Source organism: Naegleria lovaniensis (assembly GCF_003324165.1).
Source record: "Naegleria lovaniensis strain ATCC 30569 chromosome Unknown tig015, whole genome shotgun sequence".
Lineage (NCBI taxonomy): Eukaryota > Heterolobosea > Eutetramitea > Acrasida > Naegleriidae > Naegleria > Naegleria lovaniensis.
Genome location: NW_025407837.1, coordinates 134,825 through 158,614, shown reverse-complemented (window position 1 = coordinate 158,614; position 23,790 = coordinate 134,825). Strand labels below are relative to the sequence as shown.

At 37.7% G+C, this 23,790-nt stretch overlaps 11 protein-coding genes across 11 annotated transcripts; 5 read left to right on the top strand and 6 right to left on the bottom strand.

Annotated features, from left to right (window-relative positions):
• Positions 1 to 80: 80 nt before the first annotated feature.
• On the top strand, positions 81 to 810 carry C9374_002254 (uncharacterized protein; the record flags this gene model as incomplete). The annotated part of the gene is made up of 2 exons (XM_044691652.1): positions 81 to 426; positions 545 to 810. 2 exons carry the CDS (start codon positions 81 to 83, stop codon positions 808 to 810), a joined length of 612 nt encoding a protein of 203 aa, XP_044550502.1.
• Positions 811 to 1,344: 534 nt separating this feature from the next.
• C9374_002253 (uncharacterized protein) lies at positions 1,345 to 4,505 on the top strand (the record flags this gene model as incomplete). The annotated part of the gene is made up of 2 exons (XM_044691651.1): positions 1,345 to 4,159; positions 4,231 to 4,505. 2 exons carry the CDS (start codon positions 1,345 to 1,347, stop codon positions 4,503 to 4,505), a joined length of 3,090 nt encoding a protein of 1,029 aa, XP_044550501.1.
• Positions 4,506 to 4,554: 49 nt separating this feature from the next.
• C9374_002252 (uncharacterized protein) lies at positions 4,555 to 6,918 on the bottom strand (the record flags this gene model as incomplete). The annotated part of the gene is made up of 4 exons (XM_044691650.1): positions 4,555 to 5,249; positions 5,297 to 5,343; positions 5,448 to 6,531; positions 6,594 to 6,918. The coding sequence occupies 4 exons, from the start codon at positions 6,916 to 6,918 to the stop codon at positions 4,555 to 4,557; spliced, it is 2,151 nt and encodes a 716-aa protein (XP_044550500.1).
• Positions 6,919 to 7,328: 410 nt separating this feature from the next.
• On the top strand, positions 7,329 to 9,667 carry C9374_002251 (uncharacterized protein; the record flags this gene model as incomplete). The annotated part of the gene is made up of 4 exons (XM_044691649.1): positions 7,329 to 7,481; positions 7,566 to 9,066; positions 9,120 to 9,302; positions 9,360 to 9,667. The coding sequence occupies 4 exons, from the start codon at positions 7,329 to 7,331 to the stop codon at positions 9,665 to 9,667; spliced, it is 2,145 nt and encodes a 714-aa protein (XP_044550499.1).
• A 42-nt stretch (positions 9,668 to 9,709) lies between these two features.
• On the bottom strand, positions 9,710 to 10,613 carry C9374_002250 (uncharacterized protein; the record flags this gene model as incomplete). Its single annotated transcript, XM_044691648.1, has 3 exons — positions 9,710 to 10,110; positions 10,202 to 10,471; positions 10,586 to 10,613. The coding sequence occupies 3 exons, from the start codon at positions 10,611 to 10,613 to the stop codon at positions 9,710 to 9,712; spliced, it is 699 nt and encodes a 232-aa protein (XP_044550498.1).
• Positions 10,614 to 10,651: 38 nt separating this feature from the next.
• On the bottom strand, positions 10,652 to 11,552 carry C9374_002249 (uncharacterized protein; the record flags this gene model as incomplete). Its single annotated transcript, XM_044691646.1, has 2 exons — positions 10,652 to 11,169; positions 11,219 to 11,552. 2 exons carry the CDS (start codon positions 11,550 to 11,552, stop codon positions 10,652 to 10,654), a joined length of 852 nt encoding a protein of 283 aa, XP_044550497.1.
• A 324-nt stretch (positions 11,553 to 11,876) lies between these two features.
• C9374_002248 (uncharacterized protein) lies at positions 11,877 to 15,444 on the top strand (the record flags this gene model as incomplete). The annotated part of the gene is made up of 4 exons (XM_044691645.1): positions 11,877 to 12,015; positions 12,127 to 12,368; positions 12,426 to 12,508; positions 12,576 to 15,444. The coding sequence occupies 4 exons, from the start codon at positions 11,877 to 11,879 to the stop codon at positions 15,442 to 15,444; spliced, it is 3,333 nt and encodes a 1,110-aa protein (XP_044550496.1).
• Positions 15,445 to 15,505: 61 nt separating this feature from the next.
• Positions 15,506 to 16,438, bottom strand: C9374_002247 (uncharacterized protein; the record flags this gene model as incomplete). The annotated part of the gene is made up of 1 exon (XM_044691644.1): positions 15,506 to 16,438. One exon carries the CDS (start codon positions 16,436 to 16,438, stop codon positions 15,506 to 15,508), a length of 933 nt encoding a protein of 310 aa, XP_044550495.1.
• Positions 16,439 to 16,685: 247 nt separating this feature from the next.
• On the bottom strand, positions 16,686 to 18,788 carry C9374_002246 (uncharacterized protein; the record flags this gene model as incomplete). The annotated part of the gene is made up of 1 exon (XM_044691643.1): positions 16,686 to 18,788. The coding sequence occupies one exon, from the start codon at positions 18,786 to 18,788 to the stop codon at positions 16,686 to 16,688; it is 2,103 nt and encodes a 700-aa protein (XP_044550494.1).
• Positions 18,789 to 19,198: 410 nt separating this feature from the next.
• On the top strand, positions 19,199 to 20,110 carry C9374_002245 (uncharacterized protein; the record flags this gene model as incomplete). The annotated part of the gene is made up of 1 exon (XM_044691642.1): positions 19,199 to 20,110. One exon carries the CDS (start codon positions 19,199 to 19,201, stop codon positions 20,108 to 20,110), a length of 912 nt encoding a protein of 303 aa, XP_044550493.1.
• Positions 20,111 to 20,202: 92 nt separating this feature from the next.
• On the bottom strand, positions 20,203 to 23,625 carry C9374_002244 (uncharacterized protein; the record flags this gene model as incomplete). Its single annotated transcript, XM_044691641.1, has 2 exons — positions 20,203 to 23,464; positions 23,543 to 23,625. The coding sequence occupies 2 exons, from the start codon at positions 23,623 to 23,625 to the stop codon at positions 20,203 to 20,205; spliced, it is 3,345 nt and encodes a 1,114-aa protein (XP_044550492.1).
• Between the last annotated feature and the right edge of the window lie 165 nt (positions 23,626 to 23,790).

The window sequence follows — 23,790 nt, the reverse complement described above, 5'->3', positions numbered from 1 at the left end:
ACCTTAATTAAAAGCTTCCACCCTGCAAGCTGGTGGTATTCAGTCATGCACGAAGATTAGATTTTTCATTCCAAACAAAAATGTCCACAACAAATTCTAGCCAAATGCATTCCCAGACCGATCATCATCATTCAAGCAACACTAAAACATATCGCAATCCATCCCTTACCGTAGATGCCATTGTTCCCGTACGTGTTCATCAATCGCATAACATTGATGATGAAGGCTCGTTTCATATTTGTCTCATCACCAGAGCAAGAGATCCTTTCAAATCATGTTTAGCTTTCCCTGGTGGTTTTGTAGACTATGGTGAGGATCCCGAGATTGCAGTATTACGAGAATTGGAAGAAGAAACACATTTGAAAGTTTCTGAAAGCAAGACGCTCGAGGAGGGTAGAAAGAATCTTCAACTGATCACAGTTGCAGGTAGGTTTTGCAAATTTAATGTTTTATTATTCATCAAAATTGGTTTGATATTTTCATGTATTGTTTGTAATTAAATACAATTTAAAAATTATATTTAATGGTGAATATTTGGAAATAGGTAATCCACAACGAGATCCTCGTCGTCACACAGTCTCAGTTGTTTATGCAGTAAAACTGGAAGGTCCATATGCATTACGTAATTTGAAAGCTGACGACGATGCCGAATCAGTAAGCTTTTATCCTTTGAGTTCTCTTGTCAAAGGTGTTGAATATCAATTGGCTTTTGATCATCAAATGATTTTGGAAAAGTTTGCAAAATGGTTTAATGACGTTGGAAAAGACCAGGAATTTTATTATGAAATGGAGGTGGACGAACATTTATAATGCTTAAATACCACTCATTCGATTGTGTATGTGTATGCATATCAGGACTAAAAATCAAAATTGAAAAACTAGAAATTCTTAAATACTTGATCGAAATGATTATACAGCACTCTGTAGTCAGTTTTTGCCATGGATTTTCTTGAAATTAATTATTACTACTTTTTCAATTATGTGCCAAAAGGTTATTGAGCTAGATGCAAGCGTTAACTTTGATGTAGCAAGGATTGCATTTAATCCAAACAAAATTTTGAACAGCCCTAAGAACGTGGACGCTTATCGTACGATAATTTGAAATTCCATCCTTAATTGCAAGTCAGCAAACAACTCAAATTGTTTTGGAAGCAGCAACTCACGTATCAACAATAGAAATAGCTCAACAATTACCTGTCCCACTCTCTCGCGTTACAACAGTCGGAGCACGCCTTGAACATTCATTTGGAACTCACCAGTTCTTTCACACTTGGTGTCACAAACTATCAACTTCGTACATTTTACGTACATCTAACGAAGATAACCTCAGATCTCCTTGGTCATATGGAGAATTGTCTTGGCTCCGTGAATGGTACAGTTCTCTCGTATAACGCTTTTCGCGAAGACGTTCTTTTTGGAAATGGTATTCTCACCAGACAACTTGTCTTAAATACGAGCTCTGCAAACCAAGTTTTAGCGTCCTTATCATTCAAAAAAAACACAATATTTATACTGACAGATAAGATGAAACTCATTGATTTCTGCCTTTCTGTTTCTCTGTTGGTCATGTTCATGACATGTATGAATGCATTCACCTTCATGCATGCTCAACAACATGCTTTGACTGTAAGTCCTTCATTCAGAGGTTCTCGTCTCTCTGGTCCTGCACCATTAGCTGTTTTCTTTGATGGCTCTGGAACTCGAGTGAGTGAGACTGCTACTGGCATGCAACAAGATTCTTTTAGAGATGTGTTGTATTCTTTCAATTTTGGAGATCCAAACTCTGGAATTTGGGGAATTTCAAGACTTTCTAAAAACATGCAAACTGGAGGACCATTTGCTGCGCATGTGTTTAACACAGTTGGTACTTTTATTGTTTCCATGTCAGTAACTACTAAAACCAATGTTACGTATCATGCACCTCCAATCACTATTACGGTTCAAAATCCAAGTACAGTTTGGACAGCTAATAACACTATTTGTGTTTCTACAAGTTCCAATTTTAATGGATGTCCATCTGGATCCGTGCGTATGACTACACTTCCCACACGATTCAATGGAAAAAGAGTCTTGTTAAGAAGAGGTGAAACTTTTGGAGATGTACAGATTGCTTCCACTGACGATCAGGTGTTGATTGGTACTTACTCCACAGGTTTGAAACCTCAAGTGTCAAATGTCAGATTATCTGGAGGAAACACAGTTGCAGATTGGCCTGATGACATTACCATCATGGATTTGAATATTACCAACTCGTTTGGTATCGTCACTACTGGCTCACGTATTTTGCTATATCGTTGTATATTGAGTACTCCTTCTACCAGTGAATCTCAAGTGGATGTTGCATCTGCCTTGAAGTATTACATGGATCATGGTAGTCTACCATTATCAAGTTATTACTGGCCTCACGAAATCTTTATTGTTGAGAATAATATTCAAGGTGAATTGTCTTCTGGAAATGATCACATGCCAGTTGTCACCTTGATGGGTTATTTCATGAATTCTGTGATTATGGGAAATCAAATCAATAAGGCTTCCCAACATTCGGTTCGTTTATGGGCTGCCAATCAAGTACTCATTGCTCATAACAGTGTTGGAGGTGATCATGATCCTGTTCAGCCCAATCAACCTGGAATTCGACACGCGATCAAAATTCATTCCAATGGTTTGAATAGTTACAATTCTCATAACATTGGTACTACAGGATTTAACATTCGTTCAAGTAAGGTTCTCATTGCTGACAATAAGGTTGGAACCAGTACCTATCCAGGAAGTTGGCTTTGTGCTGTAGCTCCTCAAAATGCTTTAACTGGAACTATTGAAGGCATTGAAGATGTATTATTGGAAAGAAATGTATTTATTCGAGGAAGATTTACCACTCTGGAAGGAGCCATGCGTGGAAGAAGAATCTCTACACGATACAATTCCGTACAGGGTGGTGTTTTACCACGCATGGAACGCATTGGTTTTACCTATGATCCAGCTTTAAATGATTGGGATGGTCCCTATTATTTTGAAGATGGATCTCCAATGCCTGTGATTCAAAGTCTTGATTCCATGGAAGATGATTTTATCAAGAATGCTCACTCTCCTTGTCAAAACTTTTATGCTTCCAATTTCACACTCAAGAAGGCAATGGAAATGAATGGTCAAGATTTGTTCGTTCCATCCATGGAACAACCTCAGAAAAACACTCCATCCAAAGATCCCACTCATCAAACCTGTGTGTTAAGAGTCTCAGATCCAAACATGGACAATGTTGAAATCAAGAGTATTCTTGGTTCCAAAAGACAATTATTCAATTCGAATAATACTCTCCAATTCATGAATGCGATCGATGGAACTTGGCATTTGTATCGAACCGATTCGAACTCGTATTGGAAGGACCTCGTGGTGGTTCATCCTGATTCAGAGCCTCACTGGCATCCCACTCGTCCCAATCTCTTGTATTATTTACCTTCCAAGGGTGTTGGAATGAAGATTCATCAACTCAATATCGAGAGCGAAGTTACTTTAGAGGTCACTGATTTGTCCACTCGTATTAGAACACGATGGCCTTCTGCTCATGCTGCATGGACCCATTCGGAGGGAAGTCCTTCACGAGATGCTCGTTTTTGGTGTTTCATGGTTGAGGACTCTATTGGAAATACATTAGGAGTCATTTCGTATGATGTGGTTCAAGATCAAATCGTTGGATTTTTGAATGCGTCTGAAGGAAAGAGTGTAAAAGCTGTTACTACGAGTCCGAGTGGACAATATTGTGTCCTTTACATGAGCAACAACACCATTGCTTACTCTTTAGATTTCACTCAACCAATGACCCTTCATCAGGCAGGATCCATTGATGCTCCATCTGACTTGGCTCTAAATGATTTGGGAGAGGATGTTTATGTTTCAGTAGATACTTTGTCCATCTCTAAGGAATTGTTTATGGTGAATTTGAGAAGAGGACAAAGAACCACTCTCTTTCCAACTTGTACGGATGGATCAACCACTGCTTTGCGTGTGAGCGGTAAAGGTTACAATGTTCCTGGATGGGTTGTGATTTCAACCTTTGCAGCAAGTGGCACAAGACAATGGTTGCATGACAAGATACTCTTGGTTCCGTTGAATGTTTCAAAACCCATTTATGCCGTCGCTCACCACCATTCTGTTTCCAATGGTAAGTAGTTGTGAACGATCAAGCTTGGCTTACACCAATATTATTAATTTTATATTGCTTATGTGCATTAGAAATTCATGTGAGTGTGAACAAGGATTTGACTATGGTTGCCTTTTCCTCACATTGGGATGGAAGCCAAGATGAAGGAGTCGATATCTATCGTGTGGAAATTCCAACAATTGTAGGTATGAAAGGCCAAAACACTCAATACCAAGAGGATTCAAACAGAAGGAACCCAGAAAACAGTCTCCCAAGAACACAAAGCCATGTGTCTGCTGCTGAGAAACACGTGGTATTCAACTTGGTCTTCTTTCTTGTTATCAATGTTTTCTTGTTTATGTTTTAATGCTTTCAATGTTATGCTACAATAAAGATGCTTTGATAGAAAACTCTAATTATGCCAAAACCAAACTGCTTAATAATAAAATATAAACAAGAATTGCCACAGGATTCCAAGGTGAAATCTGTGTGACTCCTGACACGGAAGCTCTTGGTTTAGTTTGTGAACTGCTTGGTTTTACCACTGGCGATGATGGAGAAGGCAATGGAGAAGGCAACGGAGCAGGAGGTCGTGATTTTTTCACAGTTCCAATTTCGTCGAAAGGAATCTTGGCAAAATTGTACAACTCCTTATTTGCTTCATAGACATTTCCAGGAACGAGATTGAAATTTAAATCAGTTGGGTTCACAAACGAGGTTAACGGTACATTGAAGGTGTTGTTCGTGTAATTACTGTATAACGAAATATAGGGCTGTCTAATATCCATTGCAGAAGGAGAAGTAGTGAATAAGTTGTAATGAATGAAATTAGCAAATGGTTCAAATGGATTTCTTTCAAGTATTGATGCCAACTCTGGATATCTACTCGACCACAGAGTATTATTAAAAGGCATTGCAAACAACTTGTTCCACATTTGATTTTCTAAATCCTTATCTCCCCAAGTCAAACCTCTTGGATCTGCCATGACTCCAATAGTGTTATTGATGAAAATATTATTGAATACTTGATTGTGACGACCACCTCCGACAATAACACCTCGATAGCAATCATAAAATACATTTCCAATCACAGCTGCACTTGAAAACATGTCTGTTGCCAATGTCAATAAACATGTTGATTAATCTGTAATCACTTACCGTCTAAATAAACTCCCGTAGTTCCTAAAAATCCTGGTCCTCGAATTCTGAAAATAAAGTTGTGTTTTATCACATTGCCTCTAACCGTCCAATCACGTCCACTTTGAGAGATTGTGAATCAATTCTTCATGAAATTCGTTTTGCTACTTACCTGTAAATGGCTCCAGAATCACCGGTAGATTTGCAGACGTCGTAGATCTTGTTATAGGACAGTTCATGATCATTTCCTCCAAACAGGATAGCAACATGGTCTGCATTAAATATTTCATTATGAGTGACTGTAATACCCACACCTGCAATTGAAAAAGCAGGTCGATATGTTTTACCAATTCTAGAAAAACTATGAATAATATTGTTGAACGCCACCGAGTTGGAAGGTAGCAAATTGACACGGTTTCCTCCATTGAGCTTAAATGCTCCTTGACCAACATAATAGGCTTCACTGTTCAAAATCTTGCAACCAATACATCCTTCTAAGGCGACACCAATACTTCCAGTGTTTGAGATGATCGAATTGTTCACTGTAATATAGTTATTGTTGAGTGAGGAAATTGCAGAACCTCTCGTACAACCCATATCAAGAGAATCAAAAACTTGTCCATGTGAAGAAATTGAGAATAAATGATCAGCTAAAGAAATGGTCACGTCATCCTCGTTTTGAATCGATGAAGGGGGCCAATAGTAAACCATCTCATTCTGAATCACATATTCACCTGGCATGTCCAATTCACTGACAAAGTTCACTAAAAAGAAACGTTGTTTGCTGGCCAAACCAAAAGGAGGAACTTCTGATGCTACAAACGTAATCTTTCCATCACTGGTTATGGATTGAAGATTTTCAGTGCCTTCTGCCCAATCATATCTCCAATATCCAAATGCAAAGGGATACTTTTCAAGTGGCCATCGATCTTTGTTTGGACACAAAGTACTGTTGAAATAGAATTGGTTGGTTCCATTCAATTTTCCTACATTCATGTATTGATCGAGGATCGCTCTTGTATCATTGACAGGTTGTGTGGAGAGTTTGTTAGGATATCTAGCAACGGTTTGAGCAAATCCTCGAAAGAATATTTCATTTCCAGAGCTAGGAGATCCATAGACATATCCATGCTTTTTGAATGCAATGATTTGACTTGATTTAATTCCTGCTTGTGTCAAGTTACATTGCAGGACGTTTCCTCTTGCATTCAGGGAAGTATGTTGTAAATGGAAGGGTTTGCACCCACTGTTACTGGCTTCCATAAATATGGAGGCAAATTCACAGAGCCTCTGATTTTTACATCACCACGAGAGCTACCTGGAATAGGTCTCCAAATCACTGGGGAAAATTGATCGTTCAATCGATTGGGTCGAGCAATGACTACGGTCGAGTTCAAGAAATACGTTCCTGGAAAGATGTTCACAAAAAAGGTCGTGTTGGTTGTGTAGACTGTGTTTTTAAGAGTGATTATGGTTGATGCGGCTTTTGAGAGAGAAGCGAAAGGTGAGGATGTGGAATTTCCAGAATTGCTGTCGCTTCCAAAGGTGGACACATAAAGATGTACCTGAGCTTGAACCTCTAACGACATGCAAAGAATGAATGTCAATACTATCAACACCCAACAACATTGAGACGATCGCATTTTTTTGTTGTGTGACTTCGAAGGTCATGATGTTAGTGATTTGAGATGGCGTCTGCAAGTATGGTAACTGTCAAAGCGACCTGGTAACAGTTCTTATCACCTTGTTGTAATTCTTACGCTTAGCTATTCAATTCACCAGACCTTAACAGTGTATCATCAAAGAAGGAATAAAGTCAAGTGGCAAGCAACCTCACCACAAGCACCGACTGTAGTGGAGATGGAGCCAAAATCAAAATGGTAAATATCTTTGTTGCTATTTAAATCGGACGGAGCTTCGGTGATACATGAAATAATTTTTTTGAAATTAAAAAATTAAAAAATCAAAACCGAAAGATTTTTCAAGCATAATGCAGAGCCCCTCCCATAGAAGCTATGCCTTTCTGGTGGTGTTCATGGTGATGATGATCATCATGTTGCTATCAGATGTTAAGGCCATACCATCTCCCATTCAGAATCAGGCGAATATAGGAATGAATATTCGGGACCTTCAGGGACTGCAAAGAGTTTCGGGATCTCAAGTATCACCTGATGGGCAATTTGCTGTTTATTCTGTGAAACAATGGGTACGTATATGAACAATTTCTGCATCCGTTTTATTGGAATTACATTCTCGGATACTCTCTGATCTCTATTCACGAAAATTTTAGGATTCCAAAACTGGAAAGACAACTTCAAACATTGATATTGTAACCATCGCCACTGGAGAGGTCAGAAGATTGACCAACAAGTTTGGTGTATCTGATTACTCTCCCAAATTTACACCTGATAGTCAGTTCGTTTTGTTTTTAAGCTCTGGTAGAGGAAGCACAAATGGACCTCAAATCTACTCCATTCCAGTGAAAGGAAGTGAGTCACAGATTTCACTCGTGTCAAATTATGACATTCCTGTTGAATCTTTTAAAGTTAGCAAATCTTTGAAATCCAATTTGTTTTACATTGCATTCAGTGCTCAAGTTTATTTGAATTGCAATGACAGGTCTTCTCTCTTGGCATGTTCAAAGAAAATGAATGATGAATGGGATAACAAGGGTTCTAATACTGGATATGTTTATGACAAGTTGTTTGTCAGACATTGGGATGCATACAGGATTCCAGAAAAGGTGTCCCACGTGTTTTTACAAAAAGTTGCAATTGGATCTGACTCTTTGAAACTTGTGGCCACGCCATTTGATACCATGTTTGGAATGAATGGTAACTGTCCAATTGGCCCATTTGGAGGAGATGAACAGTATGACATCTCCACAACTGGAACTTATATTGCTCTAAATATTGAAGTCAACGATCATGCAGTTTCATGGACCACTGGTTGGAAAATGTTTGTTACGACTGTTAACAACTGGTATTCAGATGTAAATTCACCAATTACCTCTAATGCTCTCAAGTTAATTACATCGTTTACAGCAGCCAGAACTCAAAATCCATTGTTTTCTCCATTCCAAGATGAACTTCTTTCATACCTTGCAATGAATACTCCAGGATATGAAAGTGATAATCTTCACTTGAATCTGTATAACTTGTTGACAGATAGAACCAATGACACTGTTTTCAATTTTGATAGATCGATCAGTGAACATGTTTGGTTTGATGCTAAGCGAGTAATTATTTCATGTGCAAATGATGCTACTCATGCATTGTTTTTGGTCGATTTAGCTACCGGTTTCCGTAAAACACTCACTATGGAGGGCCACAGCGCAGGATTACAAGTTGTCGTTCCTGGAGAATCTATTGTTTATTCGTATGACAGTTTTGTTGCCCCAGTAGACCAGTATTATATGAAAATCACCAACGTGGATCTTCCGCCAAGTCGAAAACTCACCAACTACAATCATGAATTTTTGACCAAGTTTCCTCGAGTGGTTCCCAGAAAAGATTACTTTATTGGAGCCAAAGGAGAAAAGGTTCAAGCATGGATTTTCACACCTTTAAATTATGATTCTCAACACAAGTATCCAACAGTCAACATTATTCACGGTGGTCCAGAATCTGCAATTGAGGACGCATGGTCTTACCGATGGAATCCTCAATTATTTGTAGCCCAAGGTTATGCTGCAATCATTATTAATTTCCATGGATCTGATGGATTTGGTCTGGATTTCAAGAAATCGATTATCAATAATTGGGGCAGCCTTCCCTATGAGGACATAACAAGTAAGTACTTTGACATGCATGTTGCATTAACTTTGGAACAATCAACACTTCAGATGGAACTGATATTTTGGCCTCCAGATACAACTTTATAGATCCAGATAGAATTTGTGCCTTGGGAGCATCATATGGAGGCTTTTCTATCAACTGGCTTTTAGGTCACAACGAAAATCGCAGATATAAATGTTTTGTAACACATGACGGATTATCAGAGCTTGTGTCAGCATATTATAGCACAGGTAAGTATTAGATTATGTTCTAAACGAAGCATTCATGGTTGCACCACTAAATAATAGACGAGCTGTGGTTCCCAGAAATGGAATTCCAAGGTACCCCTTTTACTCATCCAGAAAATTATCAAAAATTCAATCCAATCAACTACGTGACAAAGTGGAAAACTCCAACACTGGTTATTCATGGTGGTAAAGATTTTCGATTACCCATTGCCCAAGGTTTATCTGTCTTTACAGCTCTTCAACGTCAAGGGGTCCCTTCCAAAATGATTGTCTTCCCAGAAGAAAATCACTGGGTTTTGAAACCTGCCAATAGTATTTTGTGGTATGACACAGTATTAGACTGGATTAAGCAGTGGATTGGAAATTAATAATTGTTTTATATAATACTGAGTAAATAATTATTTAACAGGTTATTCCTTGATTTTCATAATTGGATGGCTTTCAATGTTGTGCATGTCATTGAGAATTGTAGCTACCGAGAGACGAAGTTTGTGGAATTGTTCCAATGTGACCTCCATGGTAACAATTCGAGAGTTCGATAACTCGAATTGAAGAAGCAATAATGGTTTGAACACCTTACTCATGACAGAGTTGCTGATTGTGACATCGACTCTCCATCTAACGTTTACAATGTGATTAAACCAACTGGTCTTTTCCGTTGTAAGAGCAATAAATTCTTGCTTTTTTGTTTCATATGCCTCCACGAACAGGTTAATTAAATCCTCGTCTAGTTCCATTTCTTTCAGTTGATCTCTCAAATATGGGATTTTAATTCTTTGTCGAATCATGGCTCTAAGAATTATATAAAATCCTAAATAAAATGATCAAATTCATGACAGCAGAAAATCGTTGAAAATTTCAAAGTTTCATCATTAAATCGATAAAAGTTCATAAATTCCTACCTGTAAATATCACTGAAAATAATCCAGTTTTAATTGCGCTATCAATTACTTCTTGGACATATTTTGATTTCTTTTTCACTTTTTCAAATGATGATTTTAATTCTCTCTCAAGTTGTCCATTTAATGGGACTGCTAATTCGTCTTGCTTTTCTCTCAATAACTCTCCCGTCAAAAACTTGACTACATATGACAATACTCTTGTTAGTGATCTCTTGGAAATATGGGGAAGAAGAGGCAACACTCGGAGTACCTCTTGAGGTATCTTATCACCTATTGATTCCGTTAATTTGAATTTCCATGATCCGATGATTTGAATTCATAAAAGATAACCACATATCGTAATGTTGATGATGATCATTGGTTTTCAGATGTTGCTCTACATACCCAAAAACACAACATCGTCCAAAGTCATTTTTTTTGTGTGAGATTTTTTGTTGTGATGGAATTTATTCAGACTACACGACTGCCCAAAGCATCACTTCTTTCATAAATTTGCCACCTTACTGCATCTTCACCTTCTTCTCTTAATTTCCAAACTGTACCTCCTTGTTTGATGACTTGTTCAATTTTTGAGGTCTTTAAAGTACCAACGTCATGCAGCATTAAATATTTGGGTTTACAATACTTGTCAATAATTTGATATTCAGCCCAACCAGTGTATTCATTTCCATCAATAAGAATGGCATCAAAATTATAGGCCAAACACAAAGGATAAAGCCAAGGAATCGATTTCTTTGAAAGCTCAATATCTCGTTGATAATAGAGCTCATAGTGTCGATCTTTGTTTGGAATTTCTTCTGGTTTCAAATACATTTCAGTAGGAACTGTTCCACCAAGAATAAATCGAATGGGCATATGAGCATATGTCTTACGAGCATATTGCCAAGCAGGTTCATAGAGTTCAATCGTGTACAATAATTTGTCTCGACCAGATTCTTGCAATCCTCGGGCAATACATTGTGTAGAGCCTTAATCAAACAAGATCATGTATCGTCGAATTGAACAAATAATACTCACCTCCTCCAAACCAGGTACCAATTTCAAGTACGATCCGAACATCGTTTTGTTTTGATAGTCTGTAGAGAGCCTTTCCAAAAGTTGTATCCATTGTGACTTGACCATCCGAGCCAATAGGGGGTTTCTCCGTGAGGGAATAACATTTACATTCCGTAACAGGAGGACATTGATTCTTCTTAATATCGGTTTGTAAAGGACATACTGGACATTCGCATGAAGTGGAAATTGGAGCAAATGTTGTGGATGCCCGTTTAGAGTCCAATATTTGATACAAGGCAAAGACAGTGATGGAAGAGAAGAGAATCAAAAGAAGGAACAGACGAGAGAGTTGCATGTAGAGCTGTTTCTTAAAGAGATGAACAAACAATAATCCTGTTTCATTCCGAATGGAATGCTGTTGTTGTTGTTCAAACGTCTGTCCAATATAAATTCATCAAGGGAAAGTGCTCCGATATGGTGATGAGGTTGTCAAACATCTTCTTCATCAACACTTGTGATTAAATTATAAAAAGTATGTGATGTTGTTCCATATGGAACCCAAGCACGAGAATTGCGTTACACCATTTCATATCATCATTCGGATGATGGAACACAAAAGGTTCAGCTCGCTTTTTTTTGAGTTTACAATTTTAACGTTCCTTTCGAAAAACATCAAAAAATGACAAAACGGAAAAACCAACCCTCGAACAACACGTCATCTGATCCAAATCATCATCATGATCCAACGAACCCAAACGAAATCATCATCATTGACAACAAGTATCAGTTTAGAAAATCGGATACATTGGGAAGAGGAGGTTTGTATTTCAACAAAATGGAATTGTGAAAAATTCGAGTGGACAACTTGTTACGAAATCAAAATTTTCTTGAACGATTGGAATTTATTTGTGATTGTCACATCATGATAGGATACGGAGTTGTGTATAAAGGATTTAGATCGAGTTTTGGGGATATGGTGGCCATAAAAGAGATTCCTCTCAAAAAGCATCAAGCTCTCAAAGACATTCAAAATGAAATTAATTTATTATCCAAACTTGATCATGAAAGAATTGTAAAATATATTGATCACCATTCGACGAATCAGGCATTTTACATCATCATGGAATATTTAGAAAATGGTAGCTTGGCATCTCTAGTGAAAAAATACAAGGTACGTTTTGGAATGACACATGTCAACATGATGATTGTCATTACAAAATTATGATAGGTCACAGAAGATGTTGTTTCTTCATATATTAAACAAGTTTTAGAGGGACTTGTGTACTTACACAAACAAGGATTTATTCACAGGTGAGTGTGAATGACAATTTTGTGCATCTTGACTAAATTTATCATTTTAATCTAAAATATTTTGTAGAGATATTAAAGGTGACAATGTGCTGTTAACACGAGGTGGTGCTGTAAAGTTAGCAGATTTTGGTGTTTCTGCCTCCTTGTCATTGATAAGAAAAGAAGACGTCTCAGGAACGCCACATTGGATGGCTCCTGAAGCCATCTCACAATCTGGAGTGAGTGAAAAGAGCGATATTTGGTCTGTTGGATGTCTCACTATTGAACTTTTAACAGGATTCCCACCATACTACACAGAAAATATTTACAGAGCCATGTTTCGAATTGTAAACGACGATCATCCTCCAATTCCTTCTTGTTCATCTGCAGCTGAGGATTTTTTAATGTTATGCTTTAAAAAGGAACCCAAGTTCAGACCCACAGCTCAAACATTATTGAGTCATCCATGGATCGCCAAAAAACAAGAAAAAGAAAATCAAGTACCTTCATTCATTAACAGATCAAGTTTTGATAGTGATTTTTCATTTGACAGTTGGTCCTCTCTTCCTTCAAAGGAAAAGAAAATGCCAACCATGAAAACTGTGACAGAGGTCAATGGAAAAGTGAATTTGGAAAAATTTAAAGAAGGATCTTCTGACGACGATATTGACTTTGAAATTAACACATCAACCCTTGGAGATGGATTGGAGTTGAAACCTCATTTGCTAAAGAGCGAAAGCAATTCTTCTCAAACCTTTGAAAGCTGGGATGATATTGATTTTAAGGTGGACAAAGTAGCAGAAATACAAACAATTTTAGATGAACATATTTCAAAACTATCCCCAAATCATTCGCCGGATGAAATTTTAAAAACATGTGCAGACATATCAAAACTCAAATCCCTGGCTGATAACGACGATTTTATTGCAGCTCTCAACAGAACGTTATCAAAAAGAAGTTTAATTTCAGTATTGCAGATTTTAGACAAGACTGAATTTTTAGAAGAGGAAACAGTGATTACGTATATTCTGCAGTTATTGAACGAACTATTATCCATGATTGAGCCGCAATATAAGGAACAATTGTGCCTCATTGGCGCGTTTCCCAAAGTCACAAAATTGAGTTCAAATTCCTTTAGCGCCCAATTAAGGTATGAGTCCATTCGATTCTTACACAGCATGTGCATTGAAAACAAGACAAATCTGAGAATGTTTATTGCCAGTGAAGGGGTGAAAACTCTTGTGAAATTTTTGAACACTAAAAAAACACAAGACACCACAAGATTTCTTCCCAAACTGGCTTTCAGTAGTAGTATTGATTCTTCAGATAATATTCAAATCAAAACTGTGTTTCAATCCATTGACTTGATCGAAATGGTATTGAAACTTCAAACCTCTCAAACAGATAGAAATGATTTTTGTAGACTGTTCTCGATGCATGATTTTTTGGGAAAGATTGCTGCCGTGTTTACCAACTTTTTAGAGGACTTTAGAGATGTAGAGACTTTTTTAGGAATTGCTCCTCTTTCTATTACATCACCTTCTTTCAAAACAGTAGTACTTTCCAAACAATTGGCTTTTCTCAAAAGTGAAGACAATGATGATGAAAATGCTTTTTCAACAGTCAAGGTCATACCAAAAAATCAAAATACTGATCATAATGTCAAGAAGGAACAACAAACTACAACATTGAGTAGCTCTGATGATGAAGATTCGTCCGATGATGATTGGGATTCATCCAGTTCATCGAGCGATGACATGAAATTTAGCACTGTTATTTATGGAGGAGATGAAGATAAAGACTCTTCAAGTGATGATGATGACGAGGACGACAACAATAGTTTACCTACTACGGTAATTATCAAACAAAATTCCAAAAACGTCAACTTTTCAGAGGAGAGAAAGAACTTGAATCTACTCAAAACCTACATTGACAAGATCATCTCAATGCTCTTAATGTTTTCGGATGGTGACAGTGAAATTCATGTTGCATTTTCTAACAAGACAGTCATTGATAATTTAGTGGCTTCATTCAAATATTTGAGTGATTCTCAAAAGAGTCAAGTGATCACATCCCTAAGATTTTTAGCTTTTAATACCAATACTCACGAGTTACTTACCTCTACAAATATTCTCAATGCTCTCGTTAAAGAATTTTCACTGGTTGTGTATCGATCGGATGTAAAAGTCTTGGAAAGTGTGAACTCCAAAATTTACAACCAAGTTGTGAACAGTTTGTATTCTCTTTGTGTGTTTAACGAGCAACGACTCGATGAAATTTCTCTTCATGGATGTATTGAACTTTTGAGTCATGCTGTCATGTCCCAGTTACCACTTAAAGAAATGGTGTTAAGATTACTTTTTGGAATGGCTGTTAGAAATTGCAGTAATGAAACAAAAAAGAGATTATTGGAAGAGAATGGACTTGAGGCATACTTCTTTATATTAAGGCATGATAAGGCATGGGTTGCAGATGTCTTCTCTGCCCTCAGCTCGCTTTTATATAATGAATTTATCAAGTACGATGTAGAGAATTCAATTTCGAATCATTTGGACATATTCGTCCAACTCTTTGAAGTTTCAAAAGATTTACTATTGACTATTGAATCCACAGTTCCAGGATTTGTGACATTGTTGAAACTCTCTGACAATATCACAAGTGTATGCAAACAAAATTTGGACCTCATTACCAATTTATGTCAAAGTCTCTCAGCTGTAGTTCAGAATTATTCCTCGTTAGATGAAGATACAGATCTCTCTCCATTACTCAGAAACTTTTTGTACAGCTTGTCATTGCTACTGCCTGAAAATAGTGCCTTAACACAAACTGTGACTGATATTGCTTCTCGTTCCTTGTCAGAATTGCTCGAATATGCACAACACAAGAATCTCTATGTTATACAGGAACAAATTACTCCCCTTTTAAAATCTGTGAAAACTCAAAAAAAGAGGGAGTAACCAAAACAGCAGTTTTGTTGTACACAGTTGTGTGAGATGCAACTTTGCACGATCAAAATTTTCACTCGGCATCAACTTGTGCACGAATCAAAAATTCTCTTTGAAACGTTTCTGCTTCCCTAGTTAATTCAGAATTCACAAATTCAATGAGTATCCTCCTTCGTGCAATGCTCGTAATCACAAATTCATACTCGTGAAGAGGTCTCAAAGCTTGATTCACCAATGTCTCATAGGACTGAGTCATTGGAGTCATTGGAGTAGTAGTTGTTGTTGTTGTTGACTTTTCTTCACTGATTTGCATGTCTTGATCCGAGTGTGAAGAATTGAAACTAGGTGAGCAATTTGGATTATTTTCAATTGAATCGTCGTCATGATCACTCTTTGCATGCACCGAGGAGCACCGAGTTCTACAACTCCACAACAATGATGACGACGATGAGGATTGAATATTGCACTGGACATTGAACGATCTCGTCAAATGATGCATGGGCATGGAATGCATTCTCTTGAATGTTTCAACTCCACGACGGTTATTATTATTATTCACAGACAAGGAAGATGAAACAGCTCGTAATAAGGATTCTGCCGAAGTGGAAGATAAAATTGGTGACGTTATTGTCACTGGATGAGAGTTGTGAATCATCATGGTTCGATGATTTGGTGTTTTACTTGCTGTAGTATTCAGATGAACGGTTGTGGATGCATCTTGTACAACGTTCGTATTCTCTCTATTGGCATGCACTTTGAGTTTTGAAATTCCTAACGGTTTGAATTGTTTGGGGTTGATATGTGCTGGAAAGGGTAATAAGGAGGAAGAGGAGGTTGATGAGAATGGATCGGAATGAGTATCCGTTGTTGAGATTGTTGAGATGGTTGGTTGATGATTCTTGTTGTTGTTGTTGCAACCACTCACTCGGATCGGTTGGATGGCCGTTGAAAATTGAATGTTATTAGTGTTTGTAGGATTGAGAGAAGAAGGGAGTTGTGGTGGCATTTTGTGGAGTGCTGTTGTGATCAGTGAAAAGCGAAGAGATTTGTTTATGAGTATGTGTGGTTTTGATTGTTAACATACAAATGAAATTCACACTCCATATTTGAGTATTTTCCAAATATGTTTTAAATAAGGTTGTGAGAGAAAATGTAGTTCATTTGAAATTCTCAACAAATCCAATTTTCTCTCTTTGCAGAAACGTTCATTCTGAATTACTACCGAACGAACAGCAATTTTACTCAAGCAACTATTACATGACGTGTTGCACAACACACCACACGACCGTACTCGCTACCAACCAGATCATACTCTTCCATCCAACAAGTAAATATCCTCTCAAGTAGTTACTGTATGCACTGGAAGCAACTCCTGACGTATGTCTCAATGAAGGTCGGGCTGACACTTGTCGTGAAATGGATGGACTCAGAGGCGAGTTCAGAACAGGAGGTTCTTTTGTCACGTTAAACAATTTAAATCCATGAATTCTCGTATCGGATCGATAATAATACCATCCATTCTTCAAAATCACTCCATTGAATGGATAAGTTTTTGCAGAAGGAAGAGACATGACTCGTGTGAGTGTGAAATTTTGAGGATGAATTTGGAAAATTCCATTTCCCAATGTCACATAAACATCCTTTCCATTTGGATGAGGAGCAAAAGAATGAGGACCTTGTTCGACATAGACACCAGATATTGGACTCACATGAATCAATGAACGATTGGCTGGATTGAACACAAAGAAAACTCTCGTATCTGTATAGCCATAGATGAAACCTGTCGAGGCCACACCATACAATTCATAATAATTTCTCACACCCGTGAGTGGTGCTGATCGCCAAGTGACACTTCTCGAAGTAATATTGAAGACAAACAATTCAGCAACAGGTGCAATAGCAACACCGCCAGTTCCCGTAACAATGGTCGATCCACATAAAATCAAATCATTGGAGCCAGGAATGGGAACCATGGAATTAATGGAATGATATTGCAACAATTGGGTATGTGTTAACACAGTTGCCTTTTCAGTGATTCGATTCCAAATTAAGAGACCTCCACCTGTGCCACCATAATCTGGAGTACCACCCATAAATACTAATTCCTTGTTCGGATGAGCGAGAACAGATGTAGGACGAATGATATGAGGAGCAGCACTTGCTAGAATTCGAGGATTGAGTGAACTTGCATTTCCTGGAATGGGATCAATCCATGGCTTTTTGAGATCATATTGAAGTAAACGTCCGACTGGGTATGTTCCAATCCAAACATAGGGATCATACGTAAATGCTTGGATGACATTGGGTTGTTCTAACATATTCGAATGTTGGAAAACTCCGTCTGTTGAATTCATGGTGAAAAAGTTCATTGGAAAACTTGAACCTCCAATGAGTGTGCTAAAGTCAGGAGTAGCACGAAGGTCCATAAGATTGGCACCTCGACATGTATAGTAGAAGGATTTTGTGGTCATTGTTGAGTTCTTTTCTCGAATTGTGAAAATTTTGTTTTCCACATCAAAAGTCAACAATTGTCTCTTGGATGGAAAATATCCATAGAACAATCCCTGATGACCACTAATGTAAGGAACTGGAACCTTTGCATGAGAATTAAGGGTAGTGTAATTACCTCTATAAAATCGATAGATGGGAGTTGCATTGACATTGGAAGCATAGACTGCACCATCCACATCTCGATACAAGGTTGGCATGAGTTGAGGCCCTCGTTCCGATTCTGAAAACACTGGAACTGCACTACTCGTGTTTGGATTGAAAGCAATAATTTGACCCAATGTATAACCAACACTAAAATAGATGAATCCTTGATCATCAGCAGCAATATATCTTTGATACATTAGCCATGTTTGATTGTACACATAACCATAATCGGTTAACACTCGAGTATTGGGATTGAATGAAACAAGTCCACTTTTTGGATAGGTAGCAGACCAAACGTTTCCAAAATCATCCAAAGTCATTTTCATGGACATTCCTGGAAGAGTCGTTCCAACAAATGAAAATCTCAAATTTTGAGCATCAAATTGCACAAAACGACCTCCATAATGACAATAATAATATCGACCATCGTTGGATAGTAGCGATGCATAGACAGCCTCAGATTGACTTGTTGTAAATGGAAAATCAACACGTGTGGTATTTCCAGTCTCTGCATGAACGACCAACATGGCGAACATTCCCCAAAAATCCATCATTGGAGACAAAATGCATTCAAATTGAGAGAGAGGAGGTTGATCACAGAGAGTGACCACAACACCTCTGGCATTTCCTTTATCCACTGCCACACCCATGTCATAAATATTGGAATTGATTGGAGTGATTGGATACGAGTGAACAAACATAGAAGAGGATGTAATGCAAGCAGCAATTATGGAACAAAGAAGCAAGCCCATTACTACTGCTCCATGTGTGAGAGGAGGATGAAGGATCTGCATGCTCCTTCGTTGGACGGTACCGTACAAATTTTGACTTTTTTTTTGCGTGTGTGTCACTTGTTGTTTTGTTTGAAAATGGCAAAGACGAATGAATGATTGAAATGGAAGCTTGGAATTTGTGAAATGGAGGTACGTTCTTCATGTTGAAGAACAAATGATTCGGTTGTGCTGAAGAACACTTGTTATCAAGAATTGATGTTGGCTTGAAACAGTAGTAGATCTTTCTCATGCAACACTTTCAGTTCATTCAAATACTTTCCCGCGCTCCAAAAAACTAACCGTTAAATGCTAAAGCTGTTAAAAAAATTAACAACAAAATGCCACCACGAAGAAGAAAGGCATGTGCAACCACCACACGCAAACGCCGAGTCGTGAGAAGAAAGAAGGTTGAGGCCGATTCCGATGAGGACATTCAACAAGCTGAACCACTCGAGGAGGTACCTCCATCCACCATAGAGCAACCACCATTACAACAACAACAACAACCAATAATAACGGAAACTTGTAATTCATCCAAACGACCATCCATCATAGCCTCTAAAAAACGAAGCAATAGTAAATTGAAAATTGATGATGAAAATTTCAAGTCCATTTCATTCCGAGAGCAAGATGTTGAAATTGAAATTCCACGATCCGAAGAATATGAATCAGCAAAGGAATCTGATGCTGAAAAGCAATGTCGGACACCATTGGCCCAAATCTTGCGTAAACGAACGTTTGACTCGTGTGAGAAGGAAAATAGTCTCCAATCTGCAAGTAAGGTGAAAGAAATGTTCATGGGTGAAGAACAATTAACATTTTTGAAAGTGTCCTATCAACAAGAAGTTGATAATCGAGTGAAAATGTTACGGGCCTTTACAAATAGCCAATGTACACGTTTAGAAATGGAGATGAAAATGAAGATTGCTAGTCTCCCACAAAAAATTAGACAAATGACTGTTGCAGAATTTCTTCAATATCATGAAGATATTGGTGCATTTATTGGAAAGATTGTGCATGATGACACTTTATCCCTAGAGAGGAGAGTGAATTTTTTGAGAATGGCACATCAACCAAAAACGCCACGACCTCCCAAGCACACATCTACCATGGCAGCTGCCACTAACAATGCGAACATCATGAATCCACCTTCTAATACTCCTCAAACGAAGAAGTTGAGAATGAAGAGTGTTAATAACATGAACACACCAACGCATCACAAGCAGTTGAATAGCTATGCAATGAAATAAACTCACTTGTAAATATTTCTGTAATTATTGACAAGACAGACTTTGGAATCTCTAGATTTTCGTGATAAAGAGTTTGTGAATAAATACCAAGTTTAATTCAAGATGCCAGATACATCCAAATCATCCTCCTCTTCATCTTGGGACACTTTTTGCAATAAGGCTTGCTTGGTGGCTGAGCTTAATTCTGAAGAGCTTATCTTCGGAATGGCTACATTCTTTTTCACAAATTCCAACACAGAGGGTTGTTGAGTGGCTGGTTGCTTTTTCTTTTTGCTGTTTGGCTGTTCTTCAGCTTGTTCCTCCTTCTTCTTTTCTGCTTCTCGTTTTCGCTTCTTGGCATCCTCTTGACTCTCAATGGCGCCTCCCAATTCAGAAATTCTAGAAAGAAGATCTCCTGAAGATGTAGTAGAAGGAGTGGATGTTGATGGCTTGTCATGATTATTTGTAGCATTCTTAGTATTAAAAGATTGGAATGGATTCACTCCAGGACTCTTTGGTTGGCTATTCGAGCTATTTGAAAGCTTCTTTTTCACACTGGCATCGACACTCTTCTTTCTAGGTCTCTTGGGAGAAAACATCTGAGGAATCGTCTTGTTTGAAGCTTGACTCTCAAAAACAAATTCTGCTTCTCCTTCAAATTTGTTGTCACTCTTTGCTGACACTGGTGAGAGTGAGGCAACAGAACTGGTTTCTTGTGAGGAAGAAAATAATTTCAATGTCTCAAGATCTGGTTTTTCAGTTGGATGAGATGAACGAGATTCAGCATGTCCATTAATGATACCTCCATTGTGTGAAGACAACATTTGTTTGATCAATTCTGTGACTTGCTCTCGAGTCATGAATATTTCATGTGAAGAGCTAGCAATGCTTGGTGTGGAAGAAGCGACTCCTTCAAATGATGGGAAGGGCCATTTTGGATTTCTAACATCTTTTGCAGAAATTTCGAGACTTCTCAGTGTGGATGCAAGCTTTGAATCCTTTTGTGAGTCGGCAAAGTTGGCGACAATATTCAAGCTGGATTTCATTCTCAATAATTTGGCAAAGTTTAGAGCAGCTGTGAATTCTTTCAATTCTATGCATCTTGTAATCAAGGCAATAACTAATCGATCTACCTCAACAATGTCTTCTTTTGTGGCTGTTCCTTTTCTGAATGCATGATTGAAATGGACATTCCTAGTGACATAACGAGCATAAGAAAGTCGAATTGGTTTGTCATGACCCTTCTCCAACTCAATTGTGGATCCAATAAATACATCCTCAATGTTGGTAGCATTTAGCTTGAATGAGGTCATATCATGACCTGCACTAGGTGTAGATCTATGATTACCACATAATATTGAGTAAATACTAGCGTCACTAATAATGCTAATAAAGTGTGTAGAGTTGTCATTGTTTTTCTTCAAGTCACACCAAGCAGAGAAAGAATCAGTATCTGGATTAAGTAGATATAAAACTTGAGTGCTATCAAAGACATAAAGTAAATCTTTGGTATCTGTGCCAAAACCAGCCCAAAGAAGCTCATTGCATGGTAATGCTCTATGTGATTTGAGACAGCTGAACACTGAAATGTCATACCAGTCCATGTAGAGACCTGTTCCTTGTTGATAAATAATGACCAGATTGTTTTCAGAAGCACAAAGAGAAACTAAATTTCCACCAACTGCAATATTACCAAGATTCATTTGCTCTCTTGAATAAACTCTGACCAAAGAGCAACGGGTCTGACCAGTCTTGGTTTCTTTTTCTATACCTGCTGCTACAAAGGATGAGCCCAAGGCGACCAGCACAATCTTCTCGTCTGATGGTAAATTAACTTTCCAACCTTTATCTTGGTGTGTCACTCTTAATTTTCTGAATTGAATGACTGTATTGTGAATGAGATCGTTCGCATTGGATCCAAATACAATCCCATTTTCGTTCAAAGCAGCCACGTGAGGTTTATGTTGATCGTTAAACTTCTCTTCAGAGTATCCAGCAAGATTAAATTTGATATGAATATTGTAATAAGGAGCACTTTCTGGAGTCATGTTGGTTGAAGCAGTGATTAAACCAACATGTTGAGTAATGGCCAAGTATCTCTTATACTCTTTTTCAACTTTTTCAAAAGGAGATGAAGTAGGTTGAATGGCAGCATGCTTTTTAGTGATAGGAGCAGTGTTAAATGAGGATGCATCAACACCGAAATCATGTTCTTTGAGACCTGTTGGTTGTTCTTGACTATGAACAACTTCAAGAGGCTCGATTTCTTCTTCTTCAACTAAATGCTCCTCTTGATCCTTCATCAATTCATCTATTTCATCATCGTCAATGATTTCTTCAGCCAATTTTTTGACTTTCTTTTGCTCAGTGCTGTCGTCACCACCAATTAATGATAGTACATCATCCGTGTCAATATCTTGAAGTTTCTTAATATATTGTTCGTTGTCTACAACCTTGTAGGTAGACTTGTGTTTCTTTTCATTGATAAAGTGGCTAATCATGTGAATACTTCCATCCTTGGTTGCCACAAAGAATTTGTTACAATTGTTGGACCAGTCAATTGATGTTACTACAGATTTAAGAGAAATTGTTTGGTAAGGTTTTGGCTTCTTGGAAGAAAAAGCTTGATATTCGAATAAATTAATGTTCTTGTCGAGATCAATTAGTGCAACATGTACAGAGTTTGGAGAGAAGGATGTGATGTAGATGTCGTTCGAGATTTCTCCTTTCGTAATAGCATTCCTTTTCCATAACTTGGAATCTTTTTCAATAATGGTGGCATTTGGGCTGAACAGCACGTCTCCACACAAACTCCATGCAATGACTATAGGACAGAAATCTGTGGTTCCTTGCTGATTATTCCAGAATGTTGTAATCTCTTTGGATATTTGTTGTTTGCTGTGGAATAATTCTTGTTCATTGTCAACGTTAATAATTTTCAAATCTCTGTCACTTGTTATGAATGCAACAATGTTGCTGTCAGAATTGATCTTGGAGCAAAGAACTCCACCAGTAACTGGTATTTTAAGTACTGTTTTTGGCCTTTCAACAGCACTCACATCGACAATTTGAACAGAGCTGCTTTCAGACATGCTACTAATACTAATTAAATTATTCTTGTTGACGCTCACACTGGTAATAACATGGTCTGAGCGTGTAATAACACCTTCAAATTCAAAAGATGGGTATTTATAACTCCTCACATCATTATCTTTTGAACCAACAAACAAATGATAACCGTCTAAAGAAAAGGCAGCACAAGTAGGTTCTTTTTGCTTGCACGATGAAATTTCTTTCTTCTCTTCTACATCATCGGCGTGTTCGTTATGATAAATAGCAATGAGTTGACTCTTATCATCGGTAGTTATCAACACACTTTTCGGAAGTAATATATTTCAAGAATAATCATCATCAATGGAAATTTGATATTTTCAAAATATGTTCACCACTTACTTTTCATGCGGATGATGAACCAACCAACAACAACTCAATGATTTTGATTTTCCTCCCAATCCACCCAAGAGCACCTTGTCCATATGGATAATATTTTTTTAATTTCAAAATTTGAATGGCGGGGGAATCGGTTTTGGCGGTTTCACAACGTTGGTTGCTCTGTGAAATTTCTGATGTGAATGACTCCATCTTCATGGTGGAATGTTTCTCTAAAGTTATTGAGGAAAAGTATTAAAGATGAATTCTTG